This window comes from Cavia porcellus, unplaced genomic scaffold, assembly GCF_034190915.1.
Source record: "Cavia porcellus strain 051 isolate PalLab524CR breed Dunkin Hartley unplaced genomic scaffold, mCavPor4.1 scaffold_28, whole genome shotgun sequence".
NCBI lineage: Eukaryota > Metazoa > Chordata > Mammalia > Rodentia > Caviidae > Cavia > Cavia porcellus.
In genome coordinates this window covers 3359114-3383118 of record NW_026947511.1, presented here as the reverse complement: position 1 = coordinate 3383118, position 24005 = coordinate 3359114, and the positions used below count along the sequence as shown (strand labels likewise).

Sequence of the window (24005 nt, the reverse complement as noted above, 5' to 3'; positions counted from 1 at the left end):
AAATGCATACATATTGAACATTTGATAAGTTTATTTTATTGATATTTTATATTCCTGTTAACTATAAACTGTATAATAAAAACCTGACAAAACAGCAAAACTATTGAGATGTCAAGTATGTTCTACAAAAAGGCCAAAAAAAAGATGTGTTGTCAGTGTAAGTGATGCATGTGGATGAAACATGCTGCTGTCATGTGTGCAGACTGCCTTTGCTGCGATGACTAAACATTTGTAGAGTGCTATTGATATTTTCATTGTAGTTCATATAGGAATTTATTTCTGACTTTTTAAAATTTGCACACCAAAAATCAATTGATGTTGAAAATTTTGATGCATTTTTTAATTTTAAATCGGTACCAGGGATCGAACTCACCACTGCACACTTGCAAGGCAGGTGCTTATGCCACTGAGCTAAATCCCTAGCCTCTTTTCTTTTTTTGTCTTTTTTTTTTTTGTACCAGGGATCGAACTCACGACTGCCTGCTTGCAAGGCAGGCGCTTATGCCGCTGAGCTAAATCCCAGCCCCTTGATGCTTTTTTATAAACAATAAATACTTAGCACTTAATTTTTGTTATTTCTTCCAGTTAAGTGCTCATTTAATATAATGAAACTCATAAAATGAATAATTCATTCATAGAAATATCCCAAGAATAAACCTGGGTCTGACTGAGACAGACAGATTCAAGTTTATGCTCCAAGTTAAAGTGTTCTTTAAAGTGGCAAAGTTGAGTGGAGTGTCACATGACTGTAATCTTAGCATTTGGGAGGGTGAGGCAGAAAGACTGCTGTGAGTTTGAAACCAACCTTGGCTACACAGTGAGTTCAATGTCAGTCTGAATTTCAACGAGACCTAGGCTGTGGGTTCCATCTCCAAAGCACAAACACACCAGTAAAGTGTAAGAAGGGCATCATTCAAAGATTTCAGTTAATCCAAGGGTTCTTTGGAAATAACACTAGAATAAAATTTTCCTGGATAAATAGTGTTTATACATTCTAACTCTTCTTGAAGATTCTAGAACCCCATGAAAGATGGGAACAATTTCATGGGAAAGATGGGAACAATTTCATTATCTCTAATGACATAAACCTACTCTCCAACACGATGCCGTGTTTGATATGTGCCTTCTGATTGTCAGATAAAATATAGGATGCCTCTTTAAATTTGAGTTTCAGATAAACAATGTTTTTTTTAGTATAAGTATGTCACTATATGGCTGTGGGATGCTGTTTCCAATTCTTCTGGGAAAATATTCAGAAGGGGGATAGCTGGGTTGAATAAGACCTTTAATCCTAGTTTTGTGAGGTATCTGCATGCTGATTTTCACAGTGATTGCACCAGTCTGTATTCCTAGCAACAGTGAAGGATTCTTTTTTCCCCATAGCCCCACCAGCAAGTTATTGGTTGATTTCTTGATGACAGACATTCTTTGTGAAGTGAGATGGGATCTCCGTGTTGTTTTTAATTTGCATTTCTAGAATGATTAATGATACTGAACATTTTTTGATATATTTGTCATTTGTATTTCAACTGAGAAGTGCATATTGTTTTTCTAATGTAAAAAACTGAAAGTTAATTAAGATCTAAAATGTACAACAGTTATTGTGAAAGTGAAAGGGGAAGAAACTGCTCAAAAGGAAAGAACAACTGGGATGGGAAAGGAGAAAAGAAAGACAGGAAAAGATTACAAAAACACATACAAGATAATCATACTACTAATCTCTTCATTGAAAAGAATGGTTTGTGCTTTCCTTGATCAATTTTTCATGCCTACATCTTATAAGCTGAGCAACAACTTTGAAGATAACAATATGCAATATATTAACCATTATTAATTTGCTATTTTGTTTTGAAATTCTGTATCAGTTATTTTTTCTTTTTAAAATAAAATAATAAAAATACTGATAAATAGGTTAAAAAATACATCACATTCAATATTTGGGACATACTTAGCCTAAAAATTTTTTATTTGAAATGCAAATTTAACTGGGTGCCCTGCATTTTTATTTGTTAAACTTGCCAATACTATTTGTTTATAAGATTTACTATTGCTATGGAAAATTTTATCTAAGTCATGCATTGCTCAATGATGGGACTATATTCAGAAAAATGTGTCACTAACTGACTTTGTCACTAGCCAAACTTCATAGAGTACTTATATAAACAAAGACAGCTAGCTATGAACCACTAGGCATTACAATTTTATGGAACCACCACTGTGCATGTAACCTGTCTTTGACCAAAATGTCATAATGCAGCATATGACTGTGTATTTTTGCATACCTTAACATAGTAGAATACAGTTTTTAGTATATCTAGTTTTCTACATCTTAGTAAGTTTAACTTTAATCTAAATCTTTAAAATAAACTTTTAATTAGCAAATTTAACGACACAATGAATAAATAACATCCAGGAACAGGAAAAAAAAAAAAAGAATTTTATGTCAGTGTTACCTGTAGTGAACCAAGTAACCAGAATTAAGGTTTATTGAAGGAGTACTCTAAATTTTAAAACCACACTGCATGTCTACCAATCTGGAAACTTGCAGAAAATTTAGGAAGTGAATGAAAAATACATTCAGCTAATCTATCTTTCCCATTTAGGGAGTGCAAACATACCTCTTCCTCCACGGATTGAAACTCTTTATCATCAGGAGATAGATCTATGAGAATTGTTCCACTACCAGGATTGTTCAAAGTCAAATATGGGTTAAGACCTACAAAACAAAATTTGAAGGTAAAAATATTTTGCCAATCAAACACAACCAAAAGTAACCACTCGATTTATGGGATGCTTACTACCAAGTTTTACTATTCTCTCTTTTTTGGTACTGGGAGTCAAACTCAGGGCTTTCCGCTTGCCAGGCAGGCACTGTGCTGCTGAGCTACATCTCTGGTCCTTACTACTGGTTTTAAAAAACATTAAATTTTAGAATTGTTCAGATTTACAGGATGGCTGAATGCATAGAGCATTCCAGGATACTCTCCACCCAACATCCTCTTTGGTTACATCTGTCATATTTACATTTTACTTGAATTTCAGTAATTTTGTCCCTTTTTCCTCCCTAGGATACCACACTGCATTCAGGCTATTAGTTTTTTTTTTTGTCTTTTTCCTTTTTATCGGTACCAGGGATCGAACTCACGACTGCCTGCTTGCAAGGCAGGTGCTTATGCCGCTGAGCTAGATCCCCAGCCCCAGGCTATTAGTTTTTGATATGACAAAGTTTTAAGGGTTTTGCAACAATATTTCAGAAAATCTTTATTTCCTGTTCTTACTGTGTTTATAACTCATTTTTTCCCCTTGAAATTACTTCCTCTACTACTTTTTTTTTTTTTTTAAGTACTGGGGATTGACCCCAGGGCCTGCTATATAACTAGGCAAGTTTTCTACCATGGTTATACCCCAAGCCATTTTAAAATTTTTACTTTGAAACAAGGTCTCATAAATTTCAGAGGCTGGGCTCCAACTTATGATCTTTTTGCCTCAGCTTCCTGAGTAGGTAGAATTATGGTGGTGCATCACTATGCTCAGCTTCTGTCCTTTAATTTCTGCAAGGTTGCCAAATCCCTGTTTTCTTAGGTAGGAGGCCATAGTGCTGAGTGAATGCATTAGAGGTTTGCCACTGGAGATTAAGAGCATCATTATACGTAGTACCACTACCAAGTCAGACTCTGAAGTCTTGGAGGAATGTTTGATTACAACGTGTTTAGGAATTATGGAGATCATATGCAGTACTATAGAGTAAAGATAACAAATGCTTGACTAAGGTGTGTGCAACCTATCAATATGTTTATCAATATGGAAAGATTACTAGACTTAATACACTGAATAGTCAAACAAGACAAGACTTCCAGATGATTTGCAGTATAGGCAGCTATCGGTTCCTCTTTGCAAATGAGGTTTAGGTATAGAATCTTGGCTTCAAAGAAGATGAAAATGGTGGTAACTTTAGGTAGGAACCTGACCCTAATGTGTCAGAAAAGACAAAACCATTTTGCTTCTGGACCATGTTTTTCCTACATGTAGAGATGAATGCTGCTCCTCCTATCCTTCTGGAGCTGAACATACAAGAATTAAAGGACTAGAGGTGACAAGAAAGTACCTCTGCCACTTGGGAGCAATGTAAACTATTTCTGTCTTTGTTTTCTGAGACTTTCAATGCATTCATAATAACTAGGATGTGTTTAACTGTACAAACTCAATTTGCTTTCCTTTTTTCAGTAAACTTTTTTCTGAAAGACCTGTTATCTCAGTACTCAATTACAACTGCTATCACACAAGATGGATTAGTAGTGCATTAGTCACAATGGTAGTCCACAATTAGGGTTCTGTTTCTTCATCTTTTATGCTATTTATACTGTATGCGAATATTCCAAGGAATCGTAGTTTTCTCCTCTTTTATAAATTTTTTTCATCTAAACCAGACACAGCCAGGGTTTACCTTACATTTTAAGCATTCTGCTTTAGTTCTACCAGTCAAGGAAAGTATATTTACCTTTAATTGATTGTATTCCACAACACCAGTTAAAAGTGTTCCTTGGCATGAAATCATATTTATAGAGGTACTTTTCTTTCTCCAAGAAGTAGATTCCATCCTGGCTAGCACATAGTATTTCCTGAAAACTCCTTCACTTTTGCTAATGAAGGTTTCTTTTCAGCCACGTTGTAGGGCTATGACTTCAATTACAGCATGCTTTTAGTGTCAGGGTAAACCATAAACTACTCCCTTAGTTTACCAAGGAAATCAAAATTTTTTAACAAACAATTCACCATTTAATGCCATCTCTTGAATGACTGCAATTTGCATTTTCCTTAACCACTAACTTGAAAGAGGAATAAAAAATTATCAAACTGTTTGAATTTCATAAGTTACAACCTTATTCTTTTCTACTATTTTCATTCTAAGTGCTTAGAATTTTAGCTATGTAGGAGACAACTACATGATTTTATGGGCTAGCCTAATACCTAATCATTATCTACTATATTAGCATTAGAAATGAGACATTTAAGTTTCAACTGTTTTAGAATCACAACATTTGAGAACGAAAATAACTTCAAAAATTATCTAATTTCCCCATTTTCAGAAGTTAAGACAACCCTCAAACTTTTGAAAGGCCTTGAAATTTTACTCAGGTTCATACAGTCAACACCAGCCACTCAGGAAGTTTAACTTGGGCCTTGATCTCAGGTTTCCCCAAGCTGCATTAGGTTCCTCCTATTCTCTCATACAGACTTTTAAATTATCATTTAACATCACAGCCAAGATTCTATACCTAAACTGAGGGCTGCTTTTGTGTAAACTCACTGATAACAGCAATTATTAAAACAAATACCTTGTTGTCCAGAAATAAGTCTTTCAACTCCTTTAATTAGCTTGTGTCTGTGTCCATAAGCATTGATTCCAATCTCCTTTAGCTCCTTGTGCCCCATCTCAACTAACACATCCAAAGTGATCTTACAAAAGAGAATGAAACTATTAGGTTCATATGTCAAATTATTTTGAATAGTTTTCATAGGAAAAACTCATTTGTGAAACTGAAATTAACTAAAAATGAAAAGTTTATCACTGTTCAAATTAACCCTTTCACTTAAAATATTTGCACTTCATGAAATTAAAGCTTTTTGACCCTGTTGTATTTATGTACCTTCCATGGAGCTATTCCTAAACAGTTTAGTTCACAAGTAATTTTTTCCTTCTTTTAATTTCTAAAATCTATACACAAATTCTAATTCTTTGTATGTTCTTGTTCAAGTCCTGTAACTACACTGAAGGTTCCTCTGGAACCAAGTCTACAGTAACTGTATTTTCTAGATAAAAACAACGATGAAGATATCACCACCACCACCAACTTCCCCAGCATTAGTAAGTAGCCACATGCAAATACATGCCTACATTCCCAGCACTCAGGAGGCTGAGGCAGGAGGATCACTGGAAGTTCAAGGTCAGCCTGGCTACATACTGAGTTCAAGTCCATCCTGCACTGCACAAGATCCTGTTTCAACACACACACACACACACACACACACACACACACACTCAGGAAATGTATTCTGAGAGACAACTTTCAACTAAAACTACCATAAAAGCCCAGATCTATGGCTGACATATTTGTGCACCGTCTTATAGCAGCTAGCAAAGTATCATGGTAGTGACTAACGAAACAGAACTGAAGGAAGAGAGCTCAAGGATAACTTATTTAAAGGAATAAGATAAACTTGAAATTCAAGAAAGCTAATTTATTACTATATGAGTTAATTTTTATGATCTAATAAATTCCAAGATCAATCTGAATTAGATGAGTGACTATTGTCTAGTATCTTAAGCACTAAGAGACGGGAGGGTTAACTCCATTGGGAAAGCACATGTGCGCACAACAAGTTACAGGTTGGAAGGGATCTCAAGTATGTCCTAAATTTTCTTTGGGTTTGGATAAAACACAAAACAGGGCAATACAATTCACTTACCTGTTCTCTCTCAAATATATCCATTAAGTGCTCAAGTCCAAGATTCCTTACAAATTGAGTTATGCTAAAATCTACTCCTGGAGTAGGGGAAAAATACAAAACAAAATTTCACATTAGAACATGTATATCAACACTGTAATAAAGTTTTGTGCTGTTACTATATGTATGAAGAAAATAAAAATGAAACAAAGTGTTATGTTAACACCCAACTAGGACAGAATACTGAATATAACATCAAAAATTACAAATATAGGGGGTGCAGCTGCACACTTATAATTCCTGCTATTGGGGGGCTGAGGTTGAGGTAACCTAGCAAGACAAAAAACAAAGAACAGAACAAAACATAAAAATCAGGCAAGGTGGTACAAGCCTTTAAACCTAGCACTCTGGAAGGCTGAATATGATGCACAGTTTGAGCCCACAGTGAATAATAGCAAAAATCTATTTTAACCACTGAACAGTTTAGCCAGAGTGTCACCCAGGCAGTGCATTTGTTTACGTACTGACTACTACTAGCCACTGCTTGGACAGGTGTCTCTTCAACCAGTTGATTCTTCTATTGAACTCAATTTGGTAAAATTGTCATTTTTGTATTTCCTGTTACCTTATAAAATTAATGAAAAAATATGCAATTTTTGGTCATACTGGACCAGTAAGTTGTTAAAAATTACGAGATACATAAAATTTTAACATTAGAGAAGACAGTTATCCAATGGGGGCATTCTTCTGTTAAATTTATCATTTTTTTATTTTAAACTTTTAACTATGCTCTTTAAAATCAGTCATTTTCATAGGTGAAGGCAAAGACTTTATAAACAAAACCCCAGTTGCATGAGAAATATTACAAAGAATTAACAACTGGGATCTCATCTTATTAAAAAGCTTTTGTGGGGCCTAGGATATAGCTCAGTGGCACAGCATCTGCCTGGCAAGTGCAAGATCATGAGTTCGATTCCTAGTGTGTGTGTGTGTGTGTGTGTGTATAGCCTTTGCACAGCAAAAGAAATCACCAGCAGAGTGATCAGACAACCCACAGAGTGGGGAAAAGTTCTGCCAATTGTTCCTCAAAAGACTAATATTTAGAAAATACAGAGAACTGAAAAAAAAAAAAAAACCTCCCCCCAATTTAAAAATCCAATCCACAATTAGGCATCTGAGATAAATACATAGTTCTCAGATGAAGAAATACCAAAAGAAATAAATACATGAAAAAATTTCAATATTACTTGCTGAATGAGAGATGCAAATGAAAGCAATGCTGAGGTTCTAACTCATTCCAGACAATATGGTTATTATCAAGAACCAACCAACAACAAACTCTGGCAGGGGTGTGGGGAAAAAGGAACCCTTCTTCATTGTTGGTAGGAATGCAGACTGGTGCAACCACTGTGCAAATCAGTGTGGAGATTACTCTAAAAACTATGACCATAGACCCTGTTTGATCCAGCTATGCCCCCTTCTTGGTTACATTTCCAAAAAATTAAAATCATCATACCACAGAGATATATGTACATTCATGTTTGTGACTGCAGTTTGTAATAGCTAAATCACAATTGAGTATTTACTTAGTCATAAAGGATAAACTTGAGACATTTATAGCTAAATGGATGGAACTCCTAAGTGAAATAAATAAGACACACGTGTATAAATATCATACTGTCCTTCTCCTGTGAGAAACCGAAAGTAGGAAGTCAAAAGTAAAACAAATTATGTAATAGGGAGAAACTGTTCAAAAGGAAAGGGAAACTGGGAGGTGAGGGGGAAGGAAGGAAAAGAAAAAAAAGGAAAATAAAGCTTTGTAAATAAGGAAGAGAAGAGGGATTGGAGGGGAGCGGAATGGAAAACAAGAGGAATCAAGATGTATCATGTTCAGGTAGAGGTACAGCTACAAATGAATGTGACCATTATGTTTATCTAAGTTGTACCAATAAATTTAATTAAAAAATTAAAATCAGTTGCTATCTTCCAGGACGTAAGCTCCTATGCAAAAAAGCTTATGAAAAAAGTTCCTTATTATTGCGTTAGGGTAAGGATAATTTTGACACGTAAAAAGTTTCTATCTCAAGTGCAGGTCAGCAGCACGACTCACCAGCTTTCTACACAAGAAGAGAAAGTTTTATTACAAATTCTATTACTAATGCTAAGAAAACCACAAAAGGCTAACACTTAGACTATGTTAATTAATGTGATAGTAGTTTTATTTAAGGTTAAAAAAATGAGTTCTTAACATTCTGAATGACAAATATGGGATTGCAATATCAGTAAAAAAAAAAAAAGAGTTACTTTAACAGAATCTCTTACCTTCCTTTCTTTCTAAACTAGAAGTACCTTCTGTTCCACTTGAGTTAACTACTGAAGACAGTTCAGAAAAACTCCCAGATAAGTTGTCAAGACTGCTAGCTGCAGAAAGGCTTGATGGGCTAGATGGACCTGAGGACAGAGAATCTGCAGTGGCTCCTGAGCTTCTTACACCGTTGAGCACTTGAGGTTTGTAACATGAAGGCAGAGCAGATGGGGGCATGGCTGCTGTCAGGAGAGCACTGACATCGTCTGCCTAGGGCATATTTCAGATTAAATCTGTCATAAGAACATCTCTTCCATATCTCATAATCAAAATAAAACTCAAATGTTATTAAAAAAAAAAAACCAAAACAAAAAAACAACTAACTTTCATACCATAACTGAAAGGGACTAAAATAAATCAGAAATATCAATTTTTTCTTGGAGATTGGGTTTTGCTATGTAGTTGAGGCTGGCCTTGAACTCAGTATTGTAGCCCAGGCTGGCCTTGACTTGTGGTAATTCACCTGCTCTGGTCTCTCAAGTGCAGAGATTAAAGTGTGCACTGTCTGACAGAAATATCAATTTTAACAGGGAGGGGTGTTTACCCTATGGTGACTCTGAAGTAAGCAATTAAACCTACAAGGGAACTGAACAAATGAAATTACGTTTACTTGGAAAATATTCAGTGATATATTTGTTCCTCAACATTGGGATAAAATTTTTTGACAAAAAAATAATTTTCATCAAATCTTCCAGAACAGAAAAAAATCTGCCCCAGATACTGGTACTACTAAAAGTATTTTTACTAGTAACGAATAGTAAGTTTTCCCAATGCTCAATTAAGATTCTGAATAACTCAGAACGAAAGAAATCACTATTTGTTTTCATGGGTAGTCATTTGTAGTGCCTACGCCAATCTTCACCTTTCTTCCCCCTCAATCAGAACATTCTTACGGCACTCATAATTTTTATATAATATTTGTACCATTTATTTGATCTTTGTTATGTATCTAATACCATGCCAAGGATTATATCACCTTCTGTAATTCTCATATTGACTGGATATATTTTATGTCTTATAGATACAGATCTAAGAGAGTTAAATAACTTTTAAAATTAAACAAGTGTAAGTTAGCAGACCTGGAATTCTATACCAGGTCTATTTCACTCTAAAGCTCATTCATGTTCTCCAAAGCATTTTGTTTCCCTGTCAATTAATTCTATCTGGTAAATGAAAATAGGGTAGAATGAATCCTAAAAATTTACTTCTAAGGTAGTGTGGACTGCAAAGATACGCCCCTGAAGAAATAATGCTCAAGTATGGTAGGGTTGTCAGCCAGCTGAGAAAAAGCAATAAAATTCTAAATGCAGCCAAACTAAATCAGTTTCTCACTGTAGCTTAAACAACAAAATCTCTTTCAGTACAAACGAGTTTGTAGAAGAGATTCTCCTTCCTTTCATCTTAGTTTGTTTTCATTTTCCTTTATTGCTCTGGCCAATATCTTAAGTGGTAGAGGTAACAAAGCAGAGTGAAGAGTAAAACGGAGGTTCTTACATGAGATTCAGTGGAAGGGTAAGGGAGGGAAAAAAAAAAGTAGGAGGCTCCCTGAAAAGGACTCTGCTATATCAGGCTTCTTTGTGGTTGGTTATATTGTTAGGGCAATGTTCCTATTGAGGCAAGTTGATTATGTGTATTATCTTGTATTACATACATTCCAACAGTTTTCATGGAGGACTTGTGTTTGTCTTAGTCCTTAACAGAACCAAATATAAACAAGTGTAGTGTTATTTTTCCTATTTTCACATTATTTAGTAAATGATAACTGACTCATACTCTTTTTACAATAACAAAGACATCCTTAAGACTGGTATAAAATCTAGATTTTTGCCATATTTAGTATGAAGACATGACATGTCTATTGAATGAATTTTAAAGGGTCAAGAAAGCATTGAAGTTTTTCATAAAGTGCATCACTTACTGAAACCAAATCTAAAGGTGTTTGTCCTTCCTGATTTTTAAGAGTAGGATCAGCTCCGTGGGCCAATAATAAAGCACAAAGCTGTGTCCGGCCCTTTTGGGCTGCTTCATGCAAGGGTGTGAAAGCCCATTTGTCCGTGGCATTGACACATGCATTATACTTTATTAGTAAAGCTGCTACATCTACATGCTGGAAAAGAAAATACTCTCATTACAGTCTGAAATATTATTTTACCCCATTTTAGTTCTTAAGAAACTAGCTCTGTAACTACTTCCGTACTTTTAAACTTGTTCTGAAAATAAATATTAAAAGTTTTTTCTCCCATTATAGAGAGCTGCTTAAAACTTAAAGATACTTAAAAAAATCAAAAAATAGTTAAGAATTTTACTTAACAGAAACTAAACTAATATACCTTTTTAAAAAAATTTTGTTGAGACAAGGTCTGGTTTTATAGTTCAGGCAGATCCTGAACTCACTATGTAGCTCAGGCTGGTCTTGAACTCACAATGATCCTCCTGCCTCAGTCTCCTGAGTACTGGGATTATGGCACTAACATACCTTTAATGATTTTTAACTTACAAGGATAACTGCTAAAAATCAAGTTTTAAACTAGCAGCACTTTTCAGTTATTCAAACTATACTATTCGTAACAGTCAATACTGATGTTAACATTCAAGGATAAATTTCAATCTTTACAGAGTCCTGTGAAAATAGGTTTTAACTTGTGTACCAGCAAATAAAACCACCAATATCTCACTGAAAATAAGAGACAGATGCTAAAGAAGATAATGAAATAAATGACACCATATTTTATATGTCACAAAGCAAGGTTACAAATGACACAAAACTAAAATCTGGAAAATTTTTTACCAAACAAAAGTCATATTTCTATATAAACCTTGCTATTTTTTTACTCTGAAAATTCTAGATTTTTAAAAAATAGGTAACACAGAAAAACTTACTCCATAAGATGCTGCATTATGTAAAGGAATAAGACCTCCTTTGTCTTGGGCATTCACATCAGCTCCATGTTGTAACAAATATTCTGCAACTTCTAAATTATTATAACCAGCTAATTTAGAAGAGAAGTAACATTACTTTCACTTAAACATGAGAAGGCCCCCCCATCACATTAGCTATACATATTTGTAAAGATTAGGTATCACTGAAAAAAAAAGATTTTATATAAATCAGAAATTCTGTAGTCTATGAAAAATTTATCTTGGAAAAAAATTCCCCCCTGAAGTTTTGATGACAACCAGTGGTGATGAAGACTCTCAAAATTACACCGACTGATTTGCTTCTATCTTTGTATTGAAAAATGTCACTGAAAGTCTTTGCTTGTATGCTTGCTACAACTTCCTAAATGCAGGTGCATGGTTTTAAGGGCCATAAGTCAGACAGGCATCTAATCTTATGTGAATAAATACCTTTGACAGCCTGGTAGAGAAACCTGTGTTCCTAAAGGCATGAAACAAAGGTTAGTATTTTGGAAATATGTTGTCATTTCCCAGCTAATGCTGTCAGTTATCTTAGTAAATACCTTTATGATAAAGCCTATTTGACACATAAATGTAGGAGGAAACATTTGGAACTTACACCAATAGTCGCTTAAAATTAGAAAGTGGTTTGAAATACTTATTTTTTTGCCCTTTTCTTAAAAAATTTTATTTTTATTAGTACATGTTAGGAGTACATAATGACTGCATTCATTGAGGAGTTGGTACATGTAAACCACACTATTTTAATTCCTTTTCCATCCCATTCCTTTGTCTCTCTCAAAACATTTGCATTTATTTTTGGTAAGTTTTTATCCTTTTGCTGAAGAATCTAAAGCATAAGAATTCAAAAAGACCAAGCAAGAAAAACAAAACTACCATAAACTAATTATTACACAAATCTAAAAGCCTTTTCAAATCTTTAGGTGTAGGATTTAACACTGTACAAGTTGGTAGAAATATTTTGTGTAAACATACTTGTAATTTAAAAAGACAATACGGACTTTTCCATTTAAAGGTCAGGTTATGGCTTGTCTTACATGGACCATCAAGACACTGGAAACAGTAAGGCTTTTTGCTTATCACGTAAGCATTTTTGTCTTATTACTTCAAAAGTGACAGGGGATCCAAACTTACATGAAATGAGAATTTAAAGATAAAAATCACTTAAAACCTGGTGTGTGTGGTGGTGGGAATTGAATCTAGAGCCTCATGTATGCCAGGTAAATGCCCTACTACTGAGCTATCTTTACTCCAAATTATCTTTTATATTACCTTTTTAAAAAATCGGTACCAGGGATCAAACTCACGACTGTGCACTTGCAAGGCAGGCACTTACGCTGCTGAGCTAAATCCCCAGCTCCCCCAAATTATCTTTTAAACATCAGCAATATACTAAGTTGTAATACAAGACAGAAATAAACTGATAATAATGTTCATTTCCCATATTATATAAAGTAGCAGAAACAGCTGCATTACTTTTTTTTAGTTTTAAATCACATTTAGTCCACTGTGCCTAATATATCATTCCCTCACATCCACAATGCAGCTAAAAAGGCTATCTTGAAACTTCTGCATACCACATAAAGACAACCACACCTGTGCTAATATTGAGTAGAAACTTAGAATAAATGTTATGGGTTGAACTGCATTCCCTTGGAGTTATATCACAAACTCCAGACCTTAAAACTGTGAATATATTTCGAGATGGGGTCAATCAAAAGGTAATTAAATTAAAATGAAGCCATTAGGTTATGGGCTAATCTAAACTGAACAGGTCCAAAGACCTCCTGGTTCTTCAATCAGATTTCTAGCCTATCTATGAGAAAACAAATTTCTGCTGTTTAAACCAGAGTCCTTGGTTATGGCAGTTTTTGCAAAGTAAAACAATGAATAAATCTGGCAAAATGTTTATGTAACTTCTGAAAGGCCCAAAATGCTCTGGCTGCCTGTACCTAGCAGCTTTCATTAAGAAGAATGAAAAGCTTGAGCTTCCCATGAGGAAGGCTGGGTACATCAGGCATCTTTTTCAAAACTCCTCCAAAGATGATTCAAACCATAATGATTGGAATAAAAGATCCCAAATGACATGGTAATTGGCCAGCCTGTTTCAATTCTTCAATTCAGTAAATGTAACATACTAAGCTAGTAGTCAGATAAATTACAACTTAGGTAACACTTTGAAGTATGGTTGCTTCATACAAATATGTTGAAGAGTATACTGGTGCCACAGGAGATATTTTATTTTCAGTTCAGTTATAGGAAGCATTTTGCTCAGGTAAAATGTATCTTAGGTGCACTGGTTTAAATCTGTAAAACTTGATTCACTCACCTGCTAGATGTAAAGGTGTAGAATGTCGGCCTTGGGTATCTCGGCAATTTACATTATCAGGTGATGACAATTTCTTTACTCTGGCTAAACAACCCTTTTTGGCAGCATCTAACAAAGCTGCATCTCCTCTAAGTAGATCCTGAATATCTGTATCTCCATCTTTAACAAGATCCAAAGGAGTATTTCCGTCCCTATTTTTCTTGGTAGGGTCTGCACCATGCTAGGCATGAAAAAAGGAGGAAGAACTGGGTAAAGCATGCCCTTTTTTCAGGAGACCACAGTCAATTTCACCATACCCCTCTCCCCTGCAAAAAAATCATTTTACACTAAGATTCTATATTAAAGGTCTATATGGTTTGTTATGAATATTTAACTTATACACAGAAAATTATAATAAAATGATTATAGAGGTAATTAAGTATTACTGGGGCTTATAATTCATTACTATAATAAAATGTTAAACTATATTTAAAATAATACTTCATTAAAAAGTAACTTTCATGTACACTTTAGTCATACTTCACTTAATGACAAGGGCATGTTCTGAAAAGGCCATCCTTAGACAATTTTACTTTTGTGACAGCATAGTAGTATATACATTACATGTATCTAGATGGTATAGTTTACTATGATAACAGCTTACTACTCCTAAGCTGTAAACCTGTACAGCGTATTATTGTACTAAATACCGTAAGAACTGTTAACGTAACAGAAAAAGTATAATAAAACAGTTTTCTGCTTCAATATAATTTATGGAGTTACTGCAACATATGTAGTTCAGTGATGGTGAACCTTATAGAGACTGAGTGCCCAAACTGCAATCTTAAACACTGCAAAGTGCCAACACTTATAAACTCTAAACCTGAATTAAATTAAACCTGAATACTGAGGTTTTAGTTTAGAAAGAAAAACACAGTAACACGCGTGCCACAGATTCGCCATCACTGATGTAGTTCATTGCTGACTGAAATGTAATCATTTAGCATGACTATTTTTATCTTTCATAACAAAATCTAATCTTTTTCACTATAAAAGATCTATTAATATCTGTTTTAAAATCACTACTACTAACTTTATGCTAAATAAAATGCCACATAACCTGGGCTAATATACTAAATACTAATATACTATTCATCAAATGTTTTAAAGTTAAATCACTAAACAAGAAAAATATAGATAATAATCAGAAATTTACCACATGACAGTTGAATATACAAAAATAAACCTATGTGTAAGAAACTTGTGCATTAAAATATAAGCAGTGATGACACTTTTTCTGAAATCTAGTCACAGAAGTAGGTACCTTTGTTTCCTACTCTTTTACTAGTTCAAGTTTATCTAGGAGTTATTTGAAAAATTTAATGTTAACATATTTCAGAAAGTACTTAAATATACCTGGAGCAGAAGTTTGCAAATTTCGTATTTTCCTTTCGCTGCAGCTTCGTGTAAAGGTGTAAACTTCCATAAGTCAGCTACATTAACTACTGCTCCATGCTTAACAAGAAGCTCTGCAACTTCATAATGTCCATAAGAACATGCATTGTGCAAAGGTACAAGGCCTCTGAAATGAAAATAAGCAATAATGTCAGAAAAGAATATAATTAATTTCAGTAATTGCATATAACTAATGAAAGTTTTTCTTGAATTGTATAAGGGATTATACTACTGACTGTACTTTGTAGAATCTGAATGTACTGAAAACAGAATTCTTTTTTGGTGAGAAGGGAAGAAAATTTAAACTGATAAAATTCAAGTATCTTTTTTTTTTTTTTTTTGGTCTTTTTCCTTTTTATTGGTACCGGGATCGAACTCACAACTGCCTGCTTGCAAGGCAGGCGCTTATGCTGCTGAGCTAAATCTCCAGACCCCAAATTCAAGTATCTTTAATAAACACTGAAAATTTTACATTAGAAATCATTAACTCAATAATGTTTCAATATACTTGGCTATCACAAATTTTTATTTTTTTAAAAGACAGGGATTCACTGGAGAGTTCATCTGGCCTTGACCTCATATGTAGCCCAACTTGGCCTTCAACTCCTAGAGATCCTCCTGTCTCAGTTGGCCCTCCAAGTGCTCAGGGCGCATGCCTCGCCCTGGTTTGTTCAGCTTCAAACTGTAAGGCATCATGCAGATCAAATCTTTATATAAATGTTAATCATCATTTTTTTGTGTGTGTGGTACTGGCAATTGAATCTAGGGTCATACCCATGCTAGGCTACCACTGCGCTACACCCTAGTCCCTGTAATAAAATCTTAAATGAAATTTTAGGAGCTATATTTGTAGCAAATTTAGGAAACAGGCTATTCCTAGAAAATGAAAGCAACTACTATCAGAAAAATGATTTCATAAAAAGGTTGACAAAAGAGAGGCATAACAATTTTTAGTACTTACCCTTTATCTTTAGCGTGCACATCAGCTCCATGCTGCAGCAGATATTCTACCACAGACACCCTGTTATATCCAGCTGCAAAATGAAGTGGTGTAGACTGACGCCCTTCAATGTCTCTGCAGTTGACACTCTGAACAGTACATAGTTTCTGTAGGATCAAACACAACATCCATGTGATGCTACATATTCTCATTTCTTATTTCACCTTACACAGTAGAAATATGTGCCTGATTCATTTTCTTGTCTCATTTAATAAAAATATACTCAAAAATATTTTTTCTTATTTTGCCTTACTATTTACTGAGAATCCATGTGGTCCTTTCATCTATACCTTCCACTTTTTTTTTGTAAAGGTAACAACTAAATTTTTATCAATATAACATAAAAGATAACCTCATATCAATTACTACAATCAATGTATGGAAATACAGATAGAGGTATGGTAGATCCCAGTAACATCAGCATTAGCAATGGGTTGTTAAAAATTTCAGAATCTGAAACCCCTACTTACTGAATCAGACTTGTATTTTAAACAGATCCCTAGGTGATCTGTAACTATATTAAAGTTTGAGAAGCACTGCTCTACGTCAATGGTTTTCAAGACTTCATGTGCACTGAGGTCTCATCTCTAGACTAAATTTATTGTGCTTTGAGTGGGCCTTGAAAATCTGCATTTCTAACAAGTTTCCAGGCGACGCTAATGCTGGTGGACAAGAAATTAGAGAATGAATCATATTGTACTACATGAAATGAATGAACTAATGGAATTCTATTGGTTATGAACCATCCTTCAGAGGATTAAAAAAAAAAATGAGACATTTAAATAATTTTCTGTGTTCTTTGGTTCAGATGACCCAGTTGAGAAATGCTCACTTTAAAAGTAACACTGAAAATACTCAAGAATATTTTACATGAAAAACAGGAAAGTGTGGGGAAAAGAAGCAAAGAAAATAAATCACAATGCTTAAAGAATCAAAAGAATTTCAGTATTAGTAAAAATTCTGCCCTATTTACTATCCTACTTTAATATAAACTCAATAAACCCAAAGAGCCAGCTAGTATGAGTGAGTTTAGCTCAACAGAAATCACTAGAAATGCTTCCTAAAAAAGAACTTGTTAGAAATATAGATTGAAGGTGCTACTCAAGAGATGGTGTTTTTTGGTGAGTCTAAAGTTGGACCTTAGGAATAAATATGTTTAATATGGGCACTAGGTGCTGCTACTTTTGGTAGTTATCACAGGCTATTCTACTCTCTACCTCTAGTTTAATAGATGTTCAATAAAAGTTTCAGTCTGATGGATTACCACTAAGTAAACCTAACAGCTCACAACTGAATGTTCATTAGGTAATAAACGGATGCTCTTGTCCTGGTGATTCATGGAGAGCCACCTGTCTAAAGATAGCAAAGGTACAGAAACATTGATGAAGATAAATTTCTATGAAATGATTTTCAAATCAGGGTGAGGAAGACCGCTCAATACCTATCACAGGGAGAGATGGTCTTCAATGGTACTATTTTGTTTTCTAAGTCCAATTCCTGCCTCATGTCTTCTTTATGTATCTCTTCCTCCAGATCACTTTGATCATCATGAAAATAAAGGTTAGTCTTTTATACAGTATTAAGTATATTTTTGTTTTTCAATTTATCACTTTGCTTAAGAAAAATCAACCAAAAAATCCTAAAATTACTTGAGATGTCTATATTACTTACACAGATAAAAGCAATAGCAAGGGCTCATATGCATTTAAAAAAAAAAATCAATTCCCAGAGGCTCTTCATTCGAAAGATCAGTGAATAAATTTTCCCAGAACTCTGCAAAGAGATCAACACTCAGATTTCTTTCTCAGAAAATCTGAAATTAATGACTTTGTGTTATGGGTCTGTTTAGGATGGAGAGCAGCATATGGAAATATACTGTTATTTATAATTATTTCAAAGTTATTTCTGCCACAAAAATGAACAATTATAGTTTCATAAAAATTATTCATTAGCGCCCCCTCAACTTACACCATCATAGTTTTTAGGTCTCCAAGTAGGAAAACATACAAAGATTTTCTCATTTACTAGCTTTGAAAATGAAAACATTACTACATATTGAAGAAGTCAGTAGCCTGGTATTGAAGAAGTATTTAATTTGTGGCAAATGCTGAGTTAATTCTCATTTAAATTAGCTGACCTGAAAAACTGTTGCTCTTTCAAAACATTAGGCTTTTATCTACTTAGATATAATCTTTCTGTAGATAACAGAAACACCTGGTATATGGAGTTAAGACATTACATATGTTCGAATGGTAAAAATAAAAACAGAATCTGAGGAAAGTTTATCTGGGAGTTTATCATTTCCTACTGGTATAGGAAATGAGGCAGACATGATCTAAAATTGACTACTATGGCAAAAAAAAAAATCTTAATCTAGATGAATTAAAGATTATTAAACAATTACGGCTCTGAGAAGTGGCAACACATTATTACTCTATAAATACTAGCAGGGAGTGGTAGAAGACAAAACAGCAAATATCTGTACAAAAAAGGACAAAGTTTTCCTCTTTGTTTTACATGGCATAGGTTAAAAGCAGTAGACAGTAATTTGATACACTTATTCTTTCATTGGGATCAACAGGTTCTTTTAAGCAAAACCTATTTTGTATTACATGAACTTTATGTTGACTTTGTGAATGTGGTATTTACTGAGATGTATGTTAAACTAAAGAGGCTTTTTCTTTCATTTCTCAGTGTTTCTTATTTGTAGGGAATTAGGTATTTTTGTCCTTTTAAAGCAAGGGACATCTAAATAAACTAAACTCTTCATTTTATTTTATTTTGTCTTTTTCCTTTTTATCGGTACCAAGGATCGAACTCATGACTGCCTGCTTGCAAGGCAGGTGCTTATGCCGCTGAGATAATTCCCCAGCCCAACTCGTCATTTTAACAGTGCAGCTCCATTAAAGTAAAAATAAAAACCTAAAGGTAATGGAAATATTAGATCGTATCTTACTTTTACAGTTTCCACATCTCCAGCCTTTGCAGCTTCCAGCAATTGTCTGTCTGCCTCTGAATTACCTAATGGGATACCCTCTAAAAAAACAGAAAAGAGAGACACAGTAATTAACTTATATTTAGCTAACAGGACCAAAGTTTCAGAGTGGGGTTTTACCAGAGTAAAGTTCTTGTACAGCTGGCTAGATTATATAGCTCTAGGATCTGTGGTAGTAGGGAAAGTATATTAAGACCCTTAAAAGCCTTTTGAAACACAACACATATAAACAAAATATTTAACTGTGCATAATTATAAAATGTAATTTAAACAATATAAAGGAACATAAAATAGCTGACGAAAGCTAACCTGTTTAACAGTCATGCCATGTAGAATTCTGGAAAAGTATTAAATTAAGAGTGTGAAAGCCAGAAATCAAATCATAGTTCTGACATTAACTAGGGTAAATCATTTAATATACACAGAGGCAAGTAAGTTTTAACTTTCTCAGTCTATTTTTTTTTTTTAGCTCTAAGGAGCAAAGTTGGACTAGAAATATCTAACATCATTTCCAGGTCTGAAATTGCTTTGTATCTTAAGATTTCAGGAAAGAAAAAGAAAATTTACTTTGTATCTCAGAACCAAATACACTCTACATAAATTAAACTTTAAAATAACCAGAAGAAAATACAATGTTTGCATATCTTGGAACTGTAAAGGTTCTGCTGCACATGGAAAGGAGGGCCCTCATCCCTAAACCTGTCAGAAAGTAACCCAGCACTAAATAAAATAACAATAAAAAGAATAAAATAGAAAAACCATGCTGTAACATGCACTTAAAGGCAACTACATTTTTAACATATAAGGCATGCTTTTTTGTTAATTTTAATTAGTTTAACACATTATGCTTTTCATTTATAATACAGTGCTTTAAAAATGCAAGGCTAGTGTAAGGTATTTTTATGAGAAAAACAGTTGGGAAGCCTCACCAGACACATCTGATGAGGGCATCAATAAGTACTTCATATAGAAAAAAAAGACCAATACACATAAAATTATGCTCAACCTTATGAAAAATGGCGAAAGTATTTCATATATAGAGAAAAGAACAATAAACAAAATGACATTCAAACTGACTTATAAGAAATGGCAAAAACCACTGTTTATTCACTAGTATGGGAAATTGAAATAGGAATTTATACTGCTATTTCTAGTTTGCACTAAAAAACCCACATAGCTTTTCTGTTAATTCACAAAATGCATATTTACCTATGTAAAACATTAACAATCATACCTAGTGCTGTCAAGGAAAACAGTGCTTATGTTCTTAATAGTAGTATAAAATAGTACATTATCACCTTTCCAGAAAAAAAGCTCACAATTACTTGCTACCCTTTAACCCTAATAATTTCATTTCAATAATTTATTTCAAGAAACCACCTGGAAAGTGAAGCGATGCATAACAAATAGTATTAAGTGTAAATAAAAAAGTTTTTCTGTATCAGCAATAGTACTTACGACCTTGCACGTGCCAGGCAGGCAGTTGTGCCGCTGAGTCATATCCCCAGCTTACTGTGAGATTGACAAGGTAATAAAATTTTCTTTCTAACAGGGTCTCGCTACATAATTCAGGCTAGCCTTAAACTATGTTGTCCAGGTTAGCCTTGACCTTGCAGTGATCTTCCTACCTCATCTTCTCAAATGTTGGGATTACAGGTGTGTACCCCCCTCCCAGCTAAGACAGTAAATAGGCAAATTAACTATGTTGTTATTACCCCTAATCAAATGAGTTGGGTTTGGAAAAACAAAGGTATTCTTGAAAGCAGTCTTCTAGTTAAATTCAATTTTAGAAGACCTTAGGGAGGGTGTATCAACTTGCTTTATCTACTCAAGCAATGTATTTCTCTAGTATTCTAGTGCTTATTAGACCTCAGGCATATAAACCAAGGATGAATGCTAAGAACTGAAAAGTCTTGCTTTTGCAATCCTGAGTTCTGAAACCTCAAAAGTACTCTATTAGATTGTAATAAAAACTAGAGATGAAGGCAAATGATATTTTTAAGGACTGGAGAAAGTTTAGTGATAGAGTACTTGAACACTTAGCTATCACGTGTGAGGCCCTGAGTTTAATCCCCAAAACTGGAGGAAAGAAATAAGATATTCTGGAATTCATGGGACCAGATTTCTAGATTTAATGTTTATGCCAAATGTCTAGATGAACTGTAATGAGTATAAACACATTCAATAGTGTAGTATCTTATACAAATTCTACATGCCTTAAATATGCAGGATCCGAAGAAGAATGAAGTAGTGCCAGTATTTACAGTATTTTGTGTCACAAGAGTTGCTATACTAAAAGATCCTGACCTTTTAAAATTTCCCTTCCTTTAAAAGCACCATGTATTATGGCTCATATTTGTAATACTAGCTTCTGGGGAGCTGAGGCAGGAAGATTCCCAATTTGAAGACAACATGGGCAACTTAGCCAGCTCATCTCAAAATAAAATCTGAATCGAGAGCCTGGGTGTACCTTAGTGGTAAAGTGCCTGCTTGACATGCAAAGGGCTTAATATTCATCCTCTCTCCCCCCAAGGAACTATTTTATCTGGTTCTGAAAAACTTCCTGGATAAAACTTGACAATCATTTTATTCACTCAGAGACAGGGCAGAAAATACAAGAAAAAATGATTTAATGACATTTGGGCATTAACTATAATGAGTTAACAGGATGAGTTAAAGAGTCAAAATTTTATTATCAAACATTGCCTATAATACTTGATATGTAAACAAATTTAACAATTAAAAAAATTAATGTCATGGAAGCATTTAATACCTTGGAGCACTTGTTGCACATTTTCATTTCCCATCTGTAGTGCAGTAAAGCCCTGCAGGGATATAATGTTAGGATCGCACCCATAGCTCAGAAGTAGGCGACAGGTTTGTAGATGGCCACAGTGTGCAGCTCTGTGCAGAGATGTCTGACCGAGATTATCCAGGGCATTAACCTTATACAATGCAAAAAAAAGTTGATTTTAGCCTTTAGTGCACAATTTAAAACCAAAAAAGCATGTAAATCATAATGTTACTGATTTAAAAATCTCAATTAGTCTTCTATGAAGTTTTTGTCCCATGCCAAAGCAAAGTCTGTTGTTCAAATCTAGAACATAAATTCACCAATTCTTGTGGGCTGACTGGAGACTAATCCCATTTTGAGTTAAACATGTGAGATGTTGATTTTCAGCTATGTTTAGCATTAAAGTATTTAGATTCAAGTATTTTGGGCTGGACATGGCCTAACAAAGTTGAACTCAGGTATGTTTTGGATCTCTGAAGTCTAGAAATGTAGACTAATCCTAAGGTAAACAATAGGAGCAAAGTCAAAGACAAATTAGCATTAAAATACTTATTTCTATTGAATTAATCTCCTACCTTATTATATTAAATATAATTCATACAGACATGTGGTATATCCACATAATACTTCAACAATACAATCAAACAGCAATCTTCAAAATATTACACTAAGTGGAAAAACCTTACAAAAAGTATATACTACGTAATTCCATGAATATGGAAGCCTAGAACAGACAAATCTAATCTGTCAGAAAAAATAATAACTATTGTTTCCAGAAATGAAGACTGCTTGAGATGGGGCATTTTTCTCTGCTATGAGATGTTAAATCTTCACAGAAGAGCTCTGGTTACACAGACTGTCAACATGCAGCATATAGTTAGGACTTAAGATTTGTGTACTTCATGCAAATAATATCTAAACAAAAACTAAACAAATACTTTAGTTGATGTGTACACAGAGGTATTTGGGGGAAATATACAATAATCTACAAATTATTCTGATGTGTCAGAATTAAGATATACAATGAATATATAAAACACCAATATGGTAGAAAGTGATAGATGGGTACATAATTATTATCTGTGTAATTCTTTTTTTTTGTCAGACCTTTGAAAAATTGCACAAGAAACATAAATCATTTCTCTTACCCCCACCTGTACCCCTCTATCACAGAAATAATTTGTCAAAACATAACTGGGAAACTTTCTCAGTAAACAATCTTGTGATTACTGGTGTGTTTTGAGCACTGGTCAATTCATACTCATAGAATGAGAGAATACTTGAAGAAGAATATAGCAACGTCTCAACAAGCATAACTAGATTACAAATAGCTAGTCTCCATGATTACAGATCCTGCAAAGTCCATTTAAAATTCTCAAGGCAATTAAACTACTCATTCATACACCCAAACTCACAGAAGTGAGAAAAGCATCTACTTAAAAAATTTTATTCAGGTACCACTTTGCCTTAAGAATAGGATGACCAATTCATCCTGGTTTTCCTGGGATTTCTTTTGTTTTAGTACTTAAAAGTTCTGTTTCTGGAAATTCCCAAGTACTGGATAAAAATCAGCAGTTGGTCACTTCTAGTTATGATTATCTTGTTGAGTTTCAAAACTCAAATTCAATATGCATCCAGGTATTCTTCGACATACCACATGTATAAAAAAGGTCAATGAAAAGATACAGAAGAGACAAATGAAATATGCCAAGCAGTCAAGCA

The 24005-nt window shown here is 34.1% G+C and overlaps 1 protein-coding gene across 4 annotated transcripts in view; it reads right to left on the bottom strand.

Annotated features, from left to right (window-relative positions):
- Tnks2 (tankyrase 2) overlaps window positions 1-24005 on the bottom strand; it is a 74461-nt gene that overhangs the window by 12527 nt on the left and 37929 nt on the right. For 2 of the 4 annotated variants that reach the window (XM_003462388.5, XM_063239346.1), the window contains 11 exons: window positions 22263-22434; window positions 19451-19530; window positions 16456-16601; window positions 15456-15621; window positions 14061-14280; window positions 11693-11802; window positions 10731-10919; window positions 8770-9022; window positions 6469-6545; window positions 5337-5457; window positions 2619-2716 (listed from right to left, as the gene is read on the bottom strand). In XM_003462388.5, the coding sequence (XP_003462436.1) occupies window positions 2619-2716; window positions 5337-5457; window positions 6469-6545; window positions 8770-9022; window positions 10731-10919; window positions 11693-11802; window positions 14061-14280; window positions 15456-15621; window positions 16456-16601; window positions 19451-19530; window positions 22263-22434 (1632 nt within the window). The remainder of the gene's footprint in view (window positions 1-2618; window positions 2717-5336; window positions 5458-6468; window positions 6546-8769; window positions 9023-10730; window positions 10920-11692; window positions 11803-14060; window positions 14281-15455; window positions 15622-16455; window positions 16602-19450; window positions 19531-22262; window positions 22435-24005) is intronic. The other 2 variants (XM_063239347.1, XM_063239349.1) reach the window with 2 other exon arrangements.